At 39.6% G+C, this 18,480-nt stretch overlaps 3 protein-coding genes across 4 annotated transcripts; 1 reads left to right on the forward strand and 2 right to left on the reverse strand.

Moving 5' to 3' along the window:
• Positions 1-46: 46 nt before the first annotated feature.
• LOC133709361 (pentatricopeptide repeat-containing protein DOT4, chloroplastic-like) lies at positions 47-2,597 on the reverse strand. Of its 2 annotated transcripts, XM_062135080.1 has the most exons (2): positions 1,530-2,597; positions 47-1,361 (listed from the first exon to the last, which is right to left on the reverse strand). In XM_062135080.1, the coding sequence occupies exons 1-2, from the start codon at positions 2,446-2,448 to the stop codon at positions 481-483; spliced, it is 1,800 nt and encodes a 599-aa protein (XP_061991064.1). In that variant the 5' UTR covers positions 2,449-2,597; the 3' UTR covers positions 47-480. The 2 variants fall into 2 exon arrangements, with proteins under 2 accessions (XP_061991064.1, XP_061991063.1); XM_062135079.1 differs by having other exon boundaries at positions 47-2,597.
• Positions 2,598-10,546: 7,949 nt separating this feature from the next.
• On the reverse strand, positions 10,547-11,482 carry LOC133711211 (uncharacterized). Its single transcript, XM_062137367.1, has one exon. It carries the CDS (start codon positions 11,480-11,482, stop codon positions 10,547-10,549), a length of 936 nt encoding a protein of 311 aa, XP_061993351.1.
• A 4,640-nt stretch (positions 11,483-16,122) lies between these two features.
• Positions 16,123-18,067, forward strand: LOC133709406 (uncharacterized). The gene is made up of 2 exons (XM_062135139.1): positions 16,123-16,487; positions 17,254-18,067. The coding sequence occupies exons 1-2, from the start codon at positions 16,183-16,185 to the stop codon at positions 17,711-17,713; spliced, it is 765 nt and encodes a 254-aa protein (XP_061991123.1). The 5' UTR covers positions 16,123-16,182; the 3' UTR covers positions 17,714-18,067.
• The last annotated feature ends 413 nt before the right edge of the window (positions 18,068-18,480 follow it).

Raw genomic sequence — 18,480 nt, forward strand, 5'->3', positions numbered from 1 at the left:
TCTTCTTGTTCTTGCTTCGTATATTTGTAGAAGCAATATTTTGGTATCCCAGAGAAAGGAATAATGTAATCCCATAATATTGTGAATCCTGAAGACATACACAACTTAGAAAGAAAGAATGTGATATACAATTTTATTGGGAAGGTTCATATGATCAATAAAAACTGAGATGCGAAAGCATGTTACTTCTGGTACTTAGCGATTGAGCTCTCAACGTATCCTAATCCGCCTCTTTCTCTACCCTTCTCACTACTATTGCTAACCCCAAAGGCTTATCTTACAGCTTCATCGTGCTCCGGTTGTGCTCTTCATTTTTTTTCCTGGTGACATGAATTCATGGCAATGCCCATGTTTCTAACTATCATGATGCGATGCTCTGTTCTAACTTCTAATTCACACAGCATCAGAATCTGAAACTGCCCCGGCTCATTAGCCTCACTGCCTCAGCAGTTCAAGAATCCGTACAGACAGCTAATTAAATCACCAAAAATCACCACATGAACAATATCCATCCTTAAAATGGTGGAAACAATTTGGGTCCTTGAGTATGATTTCTCGTCCTACCATCTTGGATATAGCTTTTGCAGAAGCATGGCAATTGCGGCACACCCGGAGGTTCTTAGTTACACGTATTGTTGTTCCAGCTAGTGTACTGATGAGACCAAAAGAAATTGCCAACATCTCACTGTGTCCAATTTGAATGCACTCCCGTTCTTCATATACATCATGGAGACTATAATCCAAATCAAGTCTGATATCTTCATCTTCCATTTTCTTTGTCAGACACTGCAGCTCCCAGTATAGTCTCTCTGATCTTGGGTGAGCTGCATCTCTCGTCCCAAACACATGAATTTTGTTTCTGAATTCTATCCAAGAACAAGCTTCCCTCGGTTTCAGACCCATGTCAGTAATCATTCCTCTGAGTGCAAAGACCATGTCCCATTTTGCATTGTCAGCATACAGATTGGAGAGTAACACATAATTATCGGGATTAAGAGGTTCCAAATCACAGAGCTGCTCAGCGAGCCGCTTACCTAATATCAATTGCTTATGAATCCTACAGCCATCTAGCAGTGCTCTCAGTACCTCAGCATGTCCTTCAATTCTTTTCTCTGATATGAAGTTCCTTGCCTCATCAAAGAGTCCAGAATGAGATAAAAGAGCTACTAACAAAGCACAGTGTGCAACTGTAGGTGTCTTTATACAGTTGAAGTAAAACTTCCCTTCCTCAACCATTCGTGCAGCAACACAAGCATGAAGTACAGCAGCATATGTTAATTCATCAATCTTTATGCTCGAGTCTTTCTCTATTTGGCGGAACAAATCAACTCCAAGGTGTCCTTGTCCATGTAAGCTGTACCCTAATATCATCACAGTACATGAAATAACATCTTTGTGCTTCAACCCGGCAAAAAATTTCGAAGCACATTCAATAAATCCTGATTTGATATACATGTCCATAAAAGCATTCTGGACAGTGAGATTCATATGGATTCCATTTCGAAGCAAGTATCCATGAATTTCTTTACCTTGTTTATTGGCGGACACTCTTGCACAGGCTGGGAGGACGCTAGATACCGAGAGTTGATCCGGTTTCAGTCCATCTGCAATCATCTGCCGAAACAATTTAAGACCCTCATTGAAACCTCCCTTCTTCACATAGACACGAATCATCTCTGTCCACGAAATGACATCTTTTGCAGGCCTCTGATCGAAAATCGCCCGAGCATCCTCTACACAGCCACAATCAATGTACATTTTCGAGAGGCTATTGCTCACCAACACATCAAACTCCAACCCCCGCTCTTTTGCAACCCGGTGGACTTTCATTCCATCCGTCATCGATTTCAACAAGCCACAAGCTCCAGCAGCCGTCGCCAGTGCCACGGCATCTATCTCAGCTCCAGACTCAACCATTCCATCGAACATATCAAGCGCCATTCTTGGCTTACCTTCCGCAATGTACAACCTAGCAATCATAGTCCATGACACCAAATCCCTCACATTGGACTTCTCATACACCCATTTCGCCGTGTCAACGCTCTGAAGACGCCCATAAAGCTCAATGAGAGCAGCAATTACATACCTGTCATTGGAGCAACCGAATTTCAAAGCATGGCAATGGAGTTGTTTGCCGAGAGATAGATCAGCCGAGAGGCGGGAAGCGGATAATGCACGAGGCAGAGTGTGCCTATCTGGGCGAACACCGCGGTGGAGCATTTGGTGGTAAGTAGAGATGGCGTGGTGGAAGTCATTGTTGGCGATATGGGTTTGGATAAGCTTATTCCAAGCGTAGGTGTCTGACTGGGGCATTCCGTCGAACACTTGGTGTGCCACAGCGACCTTCGTTGGGGTCTGAACATTTTGGGCATGTCTCTGCTGGGAAGCGTTGAGTGGGTTGTCCTTGATGAGAAGACGCTGGGTTTGTATTGATGGGAGGGCTTCCATTGGTAAATGGATCAAACCCAGGTCTGCATTTGTGTGTATTGGATTGGAGGAGGAGGGCTGGTGTTGGGGGAAGAAGACAATGATTTGCTATGTTATTATCGAGGACTGGTTTCTATTTTCGGACTTCGGAGATAGGGCTTGTGAGCGGTTTAAGGTTAGTGTACAAACGGCATGCCGTTTACGCTCTCACAAGTGCCTAATAAATCAAGGGTTATATTTTGAAGATAATAATTTAATGGTTCAAATATATTATTTTAACATGTACGTATGTGTTTGATCAAAAAAAAAAAAAAAACATGTAGGTATGTGTTAAAATGAGTGTTACTCCAATTAATATAAGCAACTTAAAATGAGAATTGACGGATAATTGTATGAGTTAAGAACAATTTAAGAGTATCAACGGCAATGCAACTTAATTACAATGATTTGTGTCACTTTGTAAGAGTATGGTATTGCATGAACGTTTGATTTTGTGAATGACTAAAGGGCTTAATTATATCTGATTAAAGTTCTTTAAGGCACTGGAGCAAAACACTAATATATGATAAAGTTTGGGGTCATTCGGAGAGTAAGATGACTTGAGAAAGCGTGGTGTAAATAAAATTTATTTTTAATTAATATAAAATATATAATGTAAATAAATAGTGATGATGAAAATTTCAGTAAACCTACCGAGTAATAATAATTTTATATTTTCTCATCCCCCACATTTAAAAATTTTAAGAAGTGGCTTCTCTCACACAAAAGTGTGAGACTCAAATGACGTTAGTCATGTTATATGTTAGGCCAGTGTGGCAATTGGGTCACGCTCAATGGTCAGAAGCGTCTCAGCCCACGCCCCAAATTGGATAGAGACCATGATGCTTCCCACAAGGGGGGATTTGGATTCTTCAACTTTTTTCAATCTCTAAGGCTAAACTTAGGTAGTAATTGGGCTAGTTGTCCACCTGTGGACATGCATGCTCTAAACAATAAGTTCATGTTAATAGGTTTTTTTATTATTGTTAATTTTTTTAGTGGTTTCTTTTCATTGTAAGTGGTGATTCCTCACCTTCAATAGTGATGTCATTTCATTTTGTACATCTTTTTGTTTTAATGTTTTTTAAGGTTTAATTTGATATCAAACAGGAAATATTCTAAGAGTTGATTTTAAATCTAATTTATGCAACGGTTAACTTCCAACAATTATTCTAAGATTTTCTCAATATATCAAAAAAATTCTGAAATAGCAGGTAAAGTGCATAGAGAGCAGCTAAATTAAATGGGTATATAATTTTTTTTCTCTGCTAAAAAAGTGAAACCTAGGTTTCGAATATAGAAATGGTGCCACGTTCGACTGGAATCCGCTGTATCAAGTGACGTCGGCCATCGAGTGCTTCTTCATTGAAGGAGCGCGTTCGGTCTGGGTTGGGGTCGAGTTGGAGTCAACGGCAGGTTGGTGGTTCGACTGTCTTCCGGTTGGTTGAGGATTGAATCGAACGAGCGACGTGCAGCGGAATCTAGGGCTGGGCACGGGCTGGGACGGGCCGGTTATAGGCTGATACCGAGCCCGGTACCGGAAATATTTTTCGGGACGGGACGGGACGGGCCTTGGTTTTTTTGAATATGGTACCGACGGTACCGAAACCGAACGGGATCGGATCGGGCCCGGGCCCATTTCGGGATCCCAAACTCCCTTGTTTTTTCCTATCACTTGATTCACTTAAGGATATCTGGTTTTCCAGATTTCACTCATCCCAAAATGCAAATACATATTTCTAGCAGTCCTAGCACTACAGCCTACAAATCTACAATGTTGACACATTCAATTGTCTTAAAACAAATCAAAATGAAGCACATTTGGCCATTTGCCATGAAAAGAAGAAAAGAAGAATGACAAGTTGACAACAATCACAACATGTCAATATCTGCACATGACAAAATATCAAGTCAAAAATCTGCAACTGATTTAATTGTAGATCCCATTCATTTCATTGATCTCAGTATGCAGCCCTGCAAGTGCAAGAACCTAACAAACTAGCTCCACTAGTACCCAAATTTGAAAACAAATCAAACTGTACTAAGACTATTGTCTTGGTGCTGCACAGGAGGAGAATGATTGCTACAAAAAATGCAGTTATGCACTAAAACAGTAAAACAATAGAACCTGCAAATTTGACACACTTGCACAGTTGCACTATTTCACAATCTAATATGAGTAATATCAAATTATCAACTAATCAACACTTCAACACAATGAAAGACCAAGCAAATCAGAAACGAATCAACTCAAAGTTTTGCAGAAGTGCAGATAACAATGCAGAAGTGCAAATCAAAACAAAATTCTGCAGAACTGCAGAAGTGCAGATAACAATGCAGAACTGCAGAACTCAAAGTCTAAAACACAACAACACAAGTACCCAACAGTGACAACACAACCATTATCAAACTCATAAGGTGCAAACTGAACTAGTCAATAGAAATAGGGACTGCAGCCTTTCCCTTCGATTTTGCTCTTGGGATCGTTGGACCACTTGGACGTGTGTTCCTGCTTGATGCACTGCTCTCATAATCTAACCAAATACCAGAAAAATAAAAGTAAGCACTCGAAGTTGTTCAGCACTTGCAAGAACACAGAAAAAAAAATTAAAATGCAAACTGATCAAGTACCTAATTCAGCTTGTTCATAGAACTCGGTGTTTTCAATAGAAGGCTCCTCATCTACCACTTGAGCAATATCATCTCCCAACAACCAATTCTGCATGCATATTAAACCCTCCACTGATTTAGGAGTCAATGAACTCCTAAATGCATCAATCACTCTGCCTCCGGTGCTAAAAGAAGACTCTGATGCTACTGTGGATGTTTGAATGGCAAGTACATCTCTTGCTATTGCTGCCATAACAGGGAACTTAGGACCATTTATCTTCCACCAACACAATATGTCGAAATCCTCTTCCTCATCATCAACAAATTCAAGGGGAGCATTCAAATACTTATCCACTTCATGTACCATGACAGCCTCATCACTCTCTTGGACCACCTTTTTCCAATTGTTTAGCATCTGACCCCTCACACCTTTCCTAGGATTACTTCGGCTACTAGTGATTGTGCTGCTTGAACTTGTAGGGCTTGGATGCCTGCGCATATGTCTGCCACCATCTACTGTTGGTGCATACTAAGAAGCAATAAGACAAAAAATTATGCATTAATACTTAGAACAAACTAAGACACAAAAAGCTGAAAAGTAAAAACATAAACAGCCTTGAAACAAAGTGTAAAATCATCAAAGTTCGAGTTGTACCTCATCGTAGAGTGCCATCAATAGAGATTTAATCTCATCAGTTCTGTGTTGCACATCAAAGTCATCCAAACCCTCTTCCTTCAAGGAATGTGTGTAATTCCTAAGCTTGAACCTTGCATCGAGTACAAGTCCGATAATAACCAAGTGGTTGAGGTCTTGAAAGCTGCCATAGTATTTCAAAAACCTAGATTTCATATTTGCAGCCATATCGGTTAAAACCTTTTCTGTATCGGAACCAGTTGCTATCTCAGGTTCAAGGAATAGGCTGTTGATGTTTTTCTCCATTGTTACGACATCATGAAATGTTGTATGCACAGTTGGATGCAAGCTTGCACTAACTCGCAGTGTCACGTCGTAAAAAACTCTAAGTAGATCAACAAAAATCTCAGCCTTTTCCCAATCTGATTTTGCAGGTGGTCCAACTCTGTTTCTCTTGTTAGTACTAGGAATCAGATTGCCCTCCTCATCATACTCCTCTTCTGGTTCCTTAAAATAACCTAGATACAGCTGATCCTCATCTTCCTCCATCCTAACAAAAGCTTTCTTGAATTTTAAGGCTGCCTCCAACATTAGATAAGTTGAATTCCATCTTGTTGGGACATCAAGACAAACCAGCCCTTTAAGAGGAAGCTTTACCCTTTCCACAGCTTTTCGAAAACTATCTAGTCGATTAGGTGAAGACCTAACATACTTGACAACATTCCTAATGGCTAAAACACTCTTTTGCAGCCTCTTCAAGCCATGTCCCACAATCAGATTGGTTATGTGGGCTGTGCATCTCACATGCATGTATTTACCACCTAAAACTGGTTTGTAACCTTCAGATTTGTTCATCTTTGATATAAGCCACTCTAAAGCTGACTTATTGGCAGATGCATTATCGACAGTGATGGTTAAAACTCTCTCAATCTCCCACTGCAGTAAACATGACTCTATAAGCCTGCCTATGGTTGCCCCTTGATGATTTTGGATAACACAAAAGTTTATAACCCTCTTGTGCATTTTCCAATCAACATCAACGAAATGGGCAGTAAGCACCATATAGTTGATGTTTTGCACACTAGTCCAAGTGTCCGTTGTAAGACACACCCTATAAGCCTTCAAAATCTTGATTAATTATTTTTTCTGTGCATCATACATTCTTAGAAAGTTTGTAACTAGTTTCCTACGAGAGGGTACTTTAAACAGAGGGCACACTCTAGTACAAAACCGATTAAAACATTTCTTCTCAACAAAGGTAAAGGGCAACTCATCTATGACAATCATTTCTACACAAGCTTCTAGATAGTCATCTTGATCATAAGCTACTGCAGTTAGCTTGTTTCCTTGAGACTTATCACCTACAAGAACCCTCTGAGTCTTGCTAATATTAGGTGGATAGTACCTACAAAATTGATTAATATGCCTAATCATCCCCGAAGTCCCATTCTTAGAACTATCCACTGCAAAGTCTCCAATTTTCCCTCTAGGACAGTAAATACAGTGAGCTCTTTTTTTAACAATGTCTATCTCATTCCCTTCAGCATCTTTACCCTTCTCAATCTTGTCATACTCCTTAAAATGTTCCCAAACAAAACTACGTTTAGCAGAACTAACCGGATTAGCAGAATCACTTGGAGTTGCAGAACCTGCTTGAGTTGCAGGAGCTTCATCATTTACAGGAGCTTGCTGGCTTGAAGTGGCTGGAGCTTCAATTTGAAGAGGAGCAGAAGGTGAGGTTGCAGTTGAAGAATCTTCAAGCCCTGAAGCAGTTGGATGAGGCCGAGCAACTGGTTTCTTCCCCCTAGCCATGGAAATTGGAATCGAAGAATTGGTTGAAATTGGTCAGTTTAGGAGAAAGTGTAAGAATGGGGTAAGAGATGAGATTGGGGATTTCGGAGAAGAGAAGAAGTGAAGAATGAAAAAAGAGAAAATGGATGAATTGGGGATGGATTCGGAGAAGAGAAGAAGTAAAGAATGGAAGAAGAGAAAATGGATGAATTGGGGAATTAGGGATTGGGTCGAATGGATTCGGAGAAGAGAATAGGGAATTAGGGATTGGGTCGAATGGATGAATGGTCGATATGGTCGATAGTTCATAGTTAATATCGAGATCGTGTGCATTCAGTCCTACATGAAACCATTCATAGGACTAATCAGATACAGCCACGTCATCAAACGGGACGGGACGGGATTAAACGGGACCGTTAGGGTCAGAACCGGTACCGGGCCCGATTTCTCAGAACGAGACGGGTTCGGGTCGGGACCTACATTTTCCAAAATTCATCCCGTACCGTCCCGCCAATTTTCGGGCAGGGATCGGGATATCGGTTTCAGGTGCCCAGCCCTAGCGGAATCGGCTTTTGGTGGTCTGTTCCTTTGCTCGTTTTTGGGCTACAGAATTTGGAGTAGAAGTTTTTTCTGCTCGGCTCTCTTTGCTCACTGGTGATCAGTGTTTGAGGCTGTACTTACATGAGCATTTGCCTAAAACATAATTAGCTATAATGAGTCACGCTCATGCTACCGATAGAGGTTCCAAACAGCCATCAAGGGTGTGACCTACGGAAACACCACCAGACAGGCTATCGCCTGAGCTCCGGCTCAGCCTAGGATCGCCGCCAAGCGCCGCGCCAATATCACCTCGCTTAAGTATCCGAAACTGGGAATAGAAGCATATCAGTCCCACATCGAAAACAAGGAAGAAGTCAGTCTCTTCCTCACCTATAAAAGGTTCACTCCTCTCTCCTCATTAATTACGCATTTACTACTTACCTAATGTTATTTTGTCAACGCAAATACATTGACTAACTTAGGCATCGAAGTAGAGAAGACCGCCAACCGCAGTCTCCCTCTGGCGCCCTGTGTATTTTATTTGACAGATAGTGGAAACAGCAAGAGCATCACAAGTAGCAGTTCGCCCCGCGGGCCCGCTTTGACCAAGGTTCAGCTACCGCTAAATCTTAGACATTAACAGAGGCGTGGTCAAGGTCGAGGCGCATCGGATTTCTGATCAATTGTGTGATGTGATGGACAGGCCGACCGTCAGAAGGCCTGACGGTGGCAGAGGCAAACGAACAACATAGGTCTAGGATTTCTGCCTTGTTGGTTTGGGCTTGGGATTGGGTTTTTGGGCCGGGCTCAAACTTGGACTGATGGGCTCAAATATGTGGCCCTTCAAGGAGGAGTGCCTTGACACCCTCATTTATCACTTAGTACTTAGTAGTGAGGGTGGGCTCGGCCTAAGTGGTGGACATTCTTGGACAATTTTGTCGGTATATGGTTCATGACCAATCATTTTGGGATCAAGATTGCTATGAGAGTTGGTAATTATCTAGAATAAGATTGACAGTTTTTTCAAGCGGCTTATGGATAATGAGTTGCTCCTATTTGTTGGCTAGGAAGTGGCTTTCTATTGGTACAACAATTGTTTGATTGGCTAATGGGATAGTAAATGATTTTGCCCTATAAGACATGGAGTTTCTTTGTTTATAGGTTAGCTAATTTTAGCGAGCTTATCATCGACTTGTGATGAGTTTGTTTTTGCTTAGAATAGGGTTTTTGAATTTTTTTACCGGCTATGTTGTTGTAAGTGCATATAGACTCTAGTCATTGGCTGTTGCTGGCTATTGATTCTAATGATATCAATTTCTATTCAAAAATAAAAAAGCAGGAAAAGTGGATACTTCTTATTGAGGTCAAACAAGAGTTAAGGGCTTTAAAGCCAAAAAAACTATCGCCTTAGTTTCACTCATTTCTATGTGCCTGATTCTTTTTTTGATGATAATTCTAGAAGATCGATAAATAGATTAAACAATAAAATATTAGTGTAAAAACTATAATAGTTGATGTCTTTTTCCTCTTGTTATTGAAGAATTTAATACAAATCATCGTTTTCTTTTTCTTTTACTTTTTCTTCCCTTTTTTTTTTTTTGATATGTTTTTATTTCTTTCTTTGAACATTTGATAGTACGCGCTTAAGCTAAGGTTCTCTCCAAAATCCAAATGTTATTTTCAAGATGAATCTTAGCCTTTCTTTAAAAAATAATAATAATAATAATAAAAATAAAAAAAAGATGAATCTTAGTCTGAAGTCTGAACGCCATCCAATTCACGGTTTGACTTTGACAGTCCTAGAAGTTACCAGTTACCTTACATTTCTATATTTATTGCCGCGGGGGCTCCAGACTGAAATTCACCCCAAATGACCGGTCAATACAAAAATAAGAGCAGCACACCATTTAATAAACCACCAGAAATATGGGACAGACAACATGCAGAGGACCAGTTCCAGTCTCTGTAATAAGATCCAAGGGAGGATTTTGACCCAAAAAGCACCAAACCCAAGTTTTGACTATTGGTGTGCAAATTGGTTTATTTCAAATTAATCCATGTTTTATTAATCTGGAAAACTTGTGTGTAAGATTGAAAGGGAAAAGAAGCCCTTTTTTGACTGCTAGTTTGTCCATTTTCTCCTTCGTCCCAATCTCCAAAAATCAGAAACCAGAACAAGTTAAAGGTATCGCTATTTCTTCTCCACCAAAAGCTAGACAGTCAGTCCAACTTATCCAGCTCTTTTTCTGCCTAACCCATCATCACATAATACAAATAACACTGTTCATGTGTCACACCCGCCTGGATTTGAAATCCATCCAAAACCAATAATTTGCAGAGCCAAAAAGATAAGACCTTTGCATGGAGATAAAGAGAAAGTGATAGCGTACGTTTGTATTCAAATTGAGAGCAAGAAAATCTAGTCATGTATGTACAAAATTCATATATTCATTTCAATTCAATCCTAACTCCTAGAAGTAATCCTAACTAATTAAAACTGGGTCATCATTTCTTTGATGATTTGATCTTGATCTTGGTTTTGGAATGGTGCTCAGATTTTACTAAAGTAGCAATCTTTGGACTCTTTGAACTCTGTGTTGCTTTTGATGAATTGGGTTGAGATTTCTTCGTTGATCTTCTCATCCCAAACGAAGAAAGTCTTGATCTTCTCTTGGTTTCCCGGGTCTCTCTAATTGGCTCGAGCCTCGGCTTCCATTGTCTTGATCCAACCAGTTGCGAGTAGTCTTTCTGTAACTGCGGCGTGGTACAGACTTTGCTGTTGTTTGGCTCAAAACTCTTACCATGTTCATCTTCTTCTTCGACTTTAGCTTCGTCGCTGAGCTTGCCTTCCTCCAACAATTGCGATATAAACTCGTCGGAGACACGTATTCTCAGGCAACCGGATTCCGATTTCTGTATATGAAAAGGCTCGCAATTCGCGGCCTTTCTTAGAAACGCATTCTTGGAATTGGTGGAGGGAACCGGCGAGGGCTTTTGTTCGGGTTCGGATTCGGGTCCGGAGGTGGCGAACGAGGCAATGGTGACGAAGGAGAGCACAGTCTGGAAAAAGTGCTTCGGTAGCAGAAAGTACTTTCGGCCGAGCTGGAGCTGGTCGTGTTCCGAAAGAGCTGGGATTTTCTGGCCGATGTAAAGTGAGTCGGAAGCACACACTAGGTGCTTGGGAAATTGCCTCATAAGCTCTGATACATCAATCGGCTTGTTGTAGATCTTCACAAGGCCGTCGGACTTAACGACCTTGATGGTACCAACCACCGCGCGCTTACCACCTACCTTAGCACGCTTACCACCTACCTTGGCGCGCGGTGGTTGATACTCCTCATCGTCGTCCGGTTGGAGCTGGTCGCAAGAGGAGACATGATGGTTGCCCGTGACATGAAAACACATGGGGATCATTTGGAGAGTGAAGAACCTCACACCCATTTTGCTCGACACCAAAAAACAGCCAATGTGAGAAGGATTGGTATCAGAGGGCAAAAGGGTTTCTGTATTTTATGGAAGGGGGAGGGTAAGGGGAGGTGGATTTGAGAATTGAATACAAAGCTATCTAATAAGATAGGGGTAGAGTATTTTGGGGTTTATATATTAATGGGAGTGTGTATAAAGTTTATTAAAGTTCAAGAAAGAGCTTGGATTTTAGGGAGTAGAGGAAGGAGGACTGACTGAGAGGAGAGGGGGGAGAGAGGACTAGGAGGAGATGGGCGTGAGACCCGGGTAAAGCTTTGCTTTCTTTTGTAGGCAACAACATCAACCACATAGTACTTTGTAGCATCTATCTACCTTTATTTTATTCACATATTTTGAAACTTTGACTACAGGTTCAGTCTTCTCGAACGCCAATTGAGGCCAAATTAAGCTGGGTTAGCTTAGCTAATGAAGGAAACCCTTTTAAAAAAAATCTCAGATCCCGCCTTTCATTTCTGAAATTTTTGGTGGTCCAAGGGCGTTTAATATATGGCATACGAAATCCTCAGGATTGATTAATAGGGGAGGAATCATCTTTATCCAGATATATGCACGAGGGGAACAGAGATTTATTGGAGTCAGATGAGAGGACCAGACCATATCCAATCAAAGATGCCGAAGGCATCGACTGTATTATCCAGCGACACATCTGCATTGTCTATTGATTTCTTCTTTAATGTATGGACTGCAAAATCTGCCATCATCAGTGGACTGTGTGCTAACCCTAGTACATGGTGACCGTGTTGCGAAGGGAATTGTAGCCCTCCTCGAATTTATATTCGACCGTGAAACTACTTCCATTTCCATAGCTTAAAATGTTTATGAAAATATTCAAGAGAGGTTTAGACGGTTGATTAAGTAGAGATAAACGACTTGAAAGATACAAATTAAGAGAATATTTGATTTGAACATGCAAGTGAAACAAGTTAATGTGCGAGCTTTATTCTCATGCCTCCATGAACAAGAATTCATGTATTCGTCCACAAAAGATATTTTTCGGAGAGCTCCTTATTGGGTATATGATTTAGTAATTGGAACAATTCAATTTAATTTTTTCCCTATGCAAGAGTTATTGTAAAAAAAGAAACAATTAGCAAATTTAGAAATTTTTCACAAGGGTTATTATCACAAATGGTACCTGAATTATACCTCAATCTTATCGATGGTACCTGAACTTCAATTTTGATCACAACCAGTACCCGAACTTTTCGATTTCATTTTAAATGGTACCTAGAGCCACCTCCGGTCAATATTCCGACTAAAAATGGCATGTGAGGCTATCATAGTGATGATTTTGATGATTTTAAGGGTTGCGATCATATATTAGTGATGATTTTTTGGAAATAGACTTGCCTTGAACTTGATTTTTTTTTTTTTTTTTAGATTGGCTTTTTTGGCCGGAATAGTGACCGAAGGTGGCCTTAGGTACCATTTAAAATGAAGTCGAAAAGTTCGGGTACTGGTTGTGATCAAAATTGAAGTTCAGGTACCATCGATAAAATAGAGGATAAGTTCAGGTACCATTTGTGATAATAACCCTTTTCACAAATATTGATGTCAGTTTTTATTTCACTTGTATATGACAGATGATATTTGTCAGTAAATAAAGAGAATTGTGAAAGATCATTTTGCAAACGTGTATCTAACTGGTGGAGTTATAGATACTTTTGTTTGTAAAAATGAAGGTTGGAACTTAGTCAAACTATAAGTTAGCGGGTAGTAGAGGGCGTAATAAAGTGAGCTATGCTAAGAACTACCATTCTTACAAGTCACGAATGCAAAAGTAATTAAGTTTTCTTTTTATAAACAAGTTAGTAGAGGACGTAATAAAGTGAGCTATGCTAAGAACTACGTTCTTACAAGCACACAATTGCAAAAGTAATTAAGATTTCCTTTTATAAACAAGTTTATTGCTTCTAAACAATCCGACTCAATTGAGATATGCTAGCTTATACATATAACTCGGTTTTTTAATTCATCACATATTTAGTTAGCTGAATATGCAAGTCCCTAGTGTTAAGTTAACATAAATTTCTATATAATACTTAATTTGTTGCTTGGAAACAAAAGAATATCTCTTTTTTCTCTAGGTTTCGTCCTTCGTGTGTTGCATGGTCTAAGGAAAGGGTGACAACACATTACATTTCCCAAAGAAGCGTAACAGTAACACCACCCCCATCCCATACGTGACGCACACACCACCATTCCCAACTTCAAGTTCTTCGTCGATCACATAATTATAAATCAAACAAGTTCAGAGATTTCATTTATTCTATCCAGTATCCAATCACAAGTTTAGGAAACAATATAACTTTTCTTTGGTTTCATAAACAAAAGATGAGAGATCTTGATTGGTCGCAGCTGTTTTCATTCTGCTCAGTCAAATCTGTATCCTTGAATTTATATATTGTATATGCATGTCAGAACTCCGCAGCAAATTTCTAGAGCTAGGGCACAAGGTCAGATGTGTTTGAGGAAATGAGAAGGAGCTTCGTTCCATTGGCTAAATAACCCATTAAATATTCTTCGAATACTGTATTTCATTTTCAACTAATCAGGGGGGAAATTGCAAAAGAGAGGTAGTGCTTCGATACGTGATTAGTACCCTGTACGTAATTCGTATTCAAAGTTCAAACTGGGTTTCCCTATATGAGCTTCACCTCCACCAACACGCACGGTCTGGTATTATTAATGAGCTAAACCCTAGCTAATTCATAGAAATCAGAATTAGGGTTGCGTACGACAAGGATTTGTGTCTTTTTGTTGCCACTAATTACACTGACACCGATAAAACAACATTACCACTCACCATTTGTTCACACTAATCACACGAATGCTCAAGCTAAGCTGAGAGAGAGGGAGAGTGAGAGAGAGAGAGAGAGAGAGTAGAGTTGGGTTTTGACTTTTGACTGGTACTCTTTGATTTCCTAAACGAGGATGTGAATGCTCAACATATACACATTATGAACTGTCTTAACCAAAAGTAGGAGGGCCTAAGTAGGATCAATTTTAGTTGTCACATCAGAAGTTGGATGCATGTTAGTTGTAGATACTATTAGCTAGGTTAAACTCACTCTTTGACTCAAACACGCTTGCCAAGTTCTCATTTTGGATCCTTTCCAAATATGTCAAGAAAGGTAGGCATTTCACAACCTCACGGGGTTTTGCTAATTAAATACAATTGATCCATCATAACAAGGATTACAAATGATAAGCGAGATTTTATTAGGTTAATTTGAACTATAAAAATGGAAATTCAAGCATAAATTTTAATTTCTGACACAATTCAAAGCAATTAGACACAAATTTGATTATATATAATACAAAAAACATCATTTAATGTAATACACGAGTAAACATTACTTTTTTTCTCATCATATATATAAAAAGTATGCATGAATACTGTATGTAACATCTCAACTCAGAAATCAAATCGTATATAATATAATCCTAATTAAGTTAATATAACACAAGATCGACACTCATACTCTTGAATACATATAAACGAAAAAAATAGTGCTTCATATCTTGATAAGCTTATATGTATATGGTCAAACTAAAAAATTGTTAGTCATCAAAAAACGCACGTATATACCTATAGATCCAAAGATACAATAATTCATCCACCAATTCTTGTTGGCGCTATCCTAACCACATCCAGCTGTTTAAAAAGCAATTCAAAGAATTGAACATACCAAATCAGAGGAGCTAAGGACGATAAAGATCATTCTATTCTGCCCGCTCTCTCTCTCTCTGTGTCTCTGTCTTTGACCAAACACACGTGTTTACGTTTACGTGTTAAAGGAAAGTGAAAATGACTCGAGGATAATAAACAATCAGACATATGTCGGTGCCAAATTTCATTTATCATGTGATTCATGAAAATGACATGAAACTTGGGAACCCAACGGGATATCAAATAAGTAGGGGAATTTGAAAACAACCTGTTTACCAGACCATTTAAAGTCTATGGGTCCTCTTTTGTGTTCTAGATGCCATGAACATGACCGTTTCAAGACATCACAAAGTAAAGCTCAAACTCATGTGCTCGAATCCCATAAAGTAGCGCTTTTGAGATGGAGTATTTGACGGTTTTTTCCCCACTTATTACAATAAAAATTCATTTTTAACTATTCAAAACAGCGTTCTAACACAATATTAAAAAAATTATCTTAATCAATAAAATTTTAAATTTTGAGTAAAACTTTATTTGATTGGTTTTACAATTTGCATACCAAATTTTCTGGTTTTCAAAACTTCAACCAAAAAGAGGAAAAGAAAAAAGAAAAAACCTGACTGACAACCCTTTTAACGAAATGCTAACAAAACTACAAAAATATCTCATCGGAACTTGACTATGGTTTTACTCGGTTCTTTTAAGTCTACATACTGTACCAAATCATTTGGAAATAGAAAACTTCAAGTACATAAAACAAAAGAAAAAGTTCCTTTCAAGAAAAAAAATATACATATATATAAAATAGAGATAAACAAAAGTGCAACATGTGGGCCTATTAGTAAAATGGTGAGCCCATACGTAAACCCAGCTCCGGCCCATTCATCTCAGTAGCCCGTACTATGTAGAGAGAGAGAGAGAGAGAGAGAGAGAGAGACTGTGGAGTCTTTGAGAGGAGTTGAGGGGAGAGAGAGAGAGAGAGATGGGGAAGAAATGGTGGGCGATCGGAGTGGCGGTGGCGATAGTCGGAACGGTGAGGGAGGTGAGCAAGCAATACGGGTGGGACAAGGACGCTTTGATCAAGGTCTTTGCTGAATTGTCTGATCGCTTAGGGGTTTGGGCAATCCCAATCTACGTCGCCATCCACACTCTCACTCTCGCTCTCTGTTTGCCCTACGCCGTCTTCTTCGAGGCCGCCGCTTCTATGCTCTTTGGGTTTTTCCCCGCGGTGCTCTGCGTCTTCGCCGCCAAGCTCCTCGGCGCTTCCCTCTCATTCTGGATCGGCAGGTACTAATCCAATTCTCCTTCTTACACAATCTCACTAATAATTATTAATTAATTTTAATCTATGGGGGGCATTTATTATTTCACAAGTTTTAGGCTAGAAAAAGTTGGGGACTTTTAGTTTGGCAACATCAATAATAATTTGGAGGAATTAACCTGACTATGGAAGCCTAGTACCCTTTTGTAATGTGAGCAAGGCTTAATAGGTATTATTGTGAAGGACTGCTTAATGCTTTTGTGGTAGAGCTTAGTAGTCTTATGTTTTTGTGAGATTCTTTGGCTGGAAGAGTTACGAGTATGAGAAAGCATGAAGTAAGAAATGAAGGGTTTTGTTTTGTGACAGAGGATCAGATAGAGTGATAGTTTGTTGGCTTTGTTTAGTGATGGATTACATCCATTTATTGGAGTGGTTTGGTTTTTGAGGGAAGGGCAGGTTTCATTTGCATACCCATTTAGATGAGGCCCTCTGCATAAATCTTAGTTTGAACAAGTAGCGAGACTTGGTCTATCAAAAATTAATGCATAGTAATACCATGGATGAGGATGATGACCCAGACCAGAATCGAGTACAAGTGGGTAGTATACTAACCTGTGAGCTGCATTGCTCGCTAGACCTTGTGTTCTTTATATAATGGGACTACCGCCATAAACTTCAATTTTCCCTCCTGCCAGTATGAGGGATTAATGCTCTGTTTGTGTAGGTTGCACTTTGTGTGTGTATTTTAGTGATTGCTATTGGGAAGTGCTATAATGCTTGTGTAACTTTCAGGTTGATATTTAAGAGTTCAACTTCAGCAATGGAATGGGTACAGAAGAACAAGTACTTTGCTGTACTCTCCAGAGGAGTTGAGCGAGATGGTTGGAGATTCGTGCTTCTTGCCCGCTTCTCGCCAATGCCTTCCTATATTATAAACTATGCCCTAGCTGCGACAAAAGTTCGGTTTGTTGTGGATTTCTTGCTCCCGACAGTTATTGGATGCATGCCGATGATTTTACAGAACACGTCGATTGGCAGCTTGGCTGGTGCTGCTGTTTCTTCAGCCGCTGGCTCCCAGAAATCTAAAGTTTGGTCATACCTTTTTCCTGTACTAGGAATTATGTCGAGCATTCTTATTTCCTTGAGAATTAAGAAGTACTCTACTGAAAAATTTGTGACTGAATCGTCTCCCATCCCCAGTGAGCATTCACACGACTCTAATAACAGCAATGACTCTAATAACAGGACCTGAAAAAGGGTCAATAGTCGATACTTTTCTTTCTGCCAGTAATAACAGATAAACCTTTAAACTTGATTTAGTGTTTTGATCTTCTCTCATTGCTCGATGTTATGCTGTCGAGATTACTTATAGCTATAGTCTGTATCATTGGATGATCTGCTATTTTGATCTCAATGTTACCAGTCAGGTCTTGTTTCTTCTCCTTCCTAAGGTTCTTTGTTTATCATGATTAGTTAAACTGTAAGATGGGTGATTTTGGGACCATGTCAGAGATCTTATGCTCTCTCATCCCTGCCCTCTAGCGTAGGAAGATGAATGTACCATGACAATGTTTACTGCACAGTAAGTTAAAAGATCTTTCTCATACATTGTGGCTACTTTGTATCAGTTCTTGTTGTCTGCTGGAACCGTAACTTTACCCCTATCTATCATGTGGAAGAAATCAGCCCCTCGTAATGCCTATTCATAAATCATAACCATCCAAATGCTGAAAAAAGAATCCCAGGTTTTCTTGCATATTCAAAATGGCATCGTAAACAATCCCAGCTCTGTTCGTAATATGGCTACTGGACCTTACAACCCCTTTTGTCAACGTAATCCACTTCCCACCCAGGCAATGTTGAATACAATTTGTGCTAGTACGATTATATTCATTGCACTTGTATCCATAGGTTCAAAATGAGGCTTAAAACTTGAAAACAAAGTAAAAAAACATCGTGACCGAGAATTGATAGAATAGTATTTACTCAATTTCAACAGCAATAACATCACAGAACTAA

This window comes from Rosa rugosa, chromosome 5 (assembly GCF_958449725.1).
Source record: "Rosa rugosa chromosome 5, drRosRugo1.1, whole genome shotgun sequence".
Classification (NCBI taxonomy): domain Eukaryota; kingdom Viridiplantae; phylum Streptophyta; class Magnoliopsida; order Rosales; family Rosaceae; genus Rosa; species Rosa rugosa.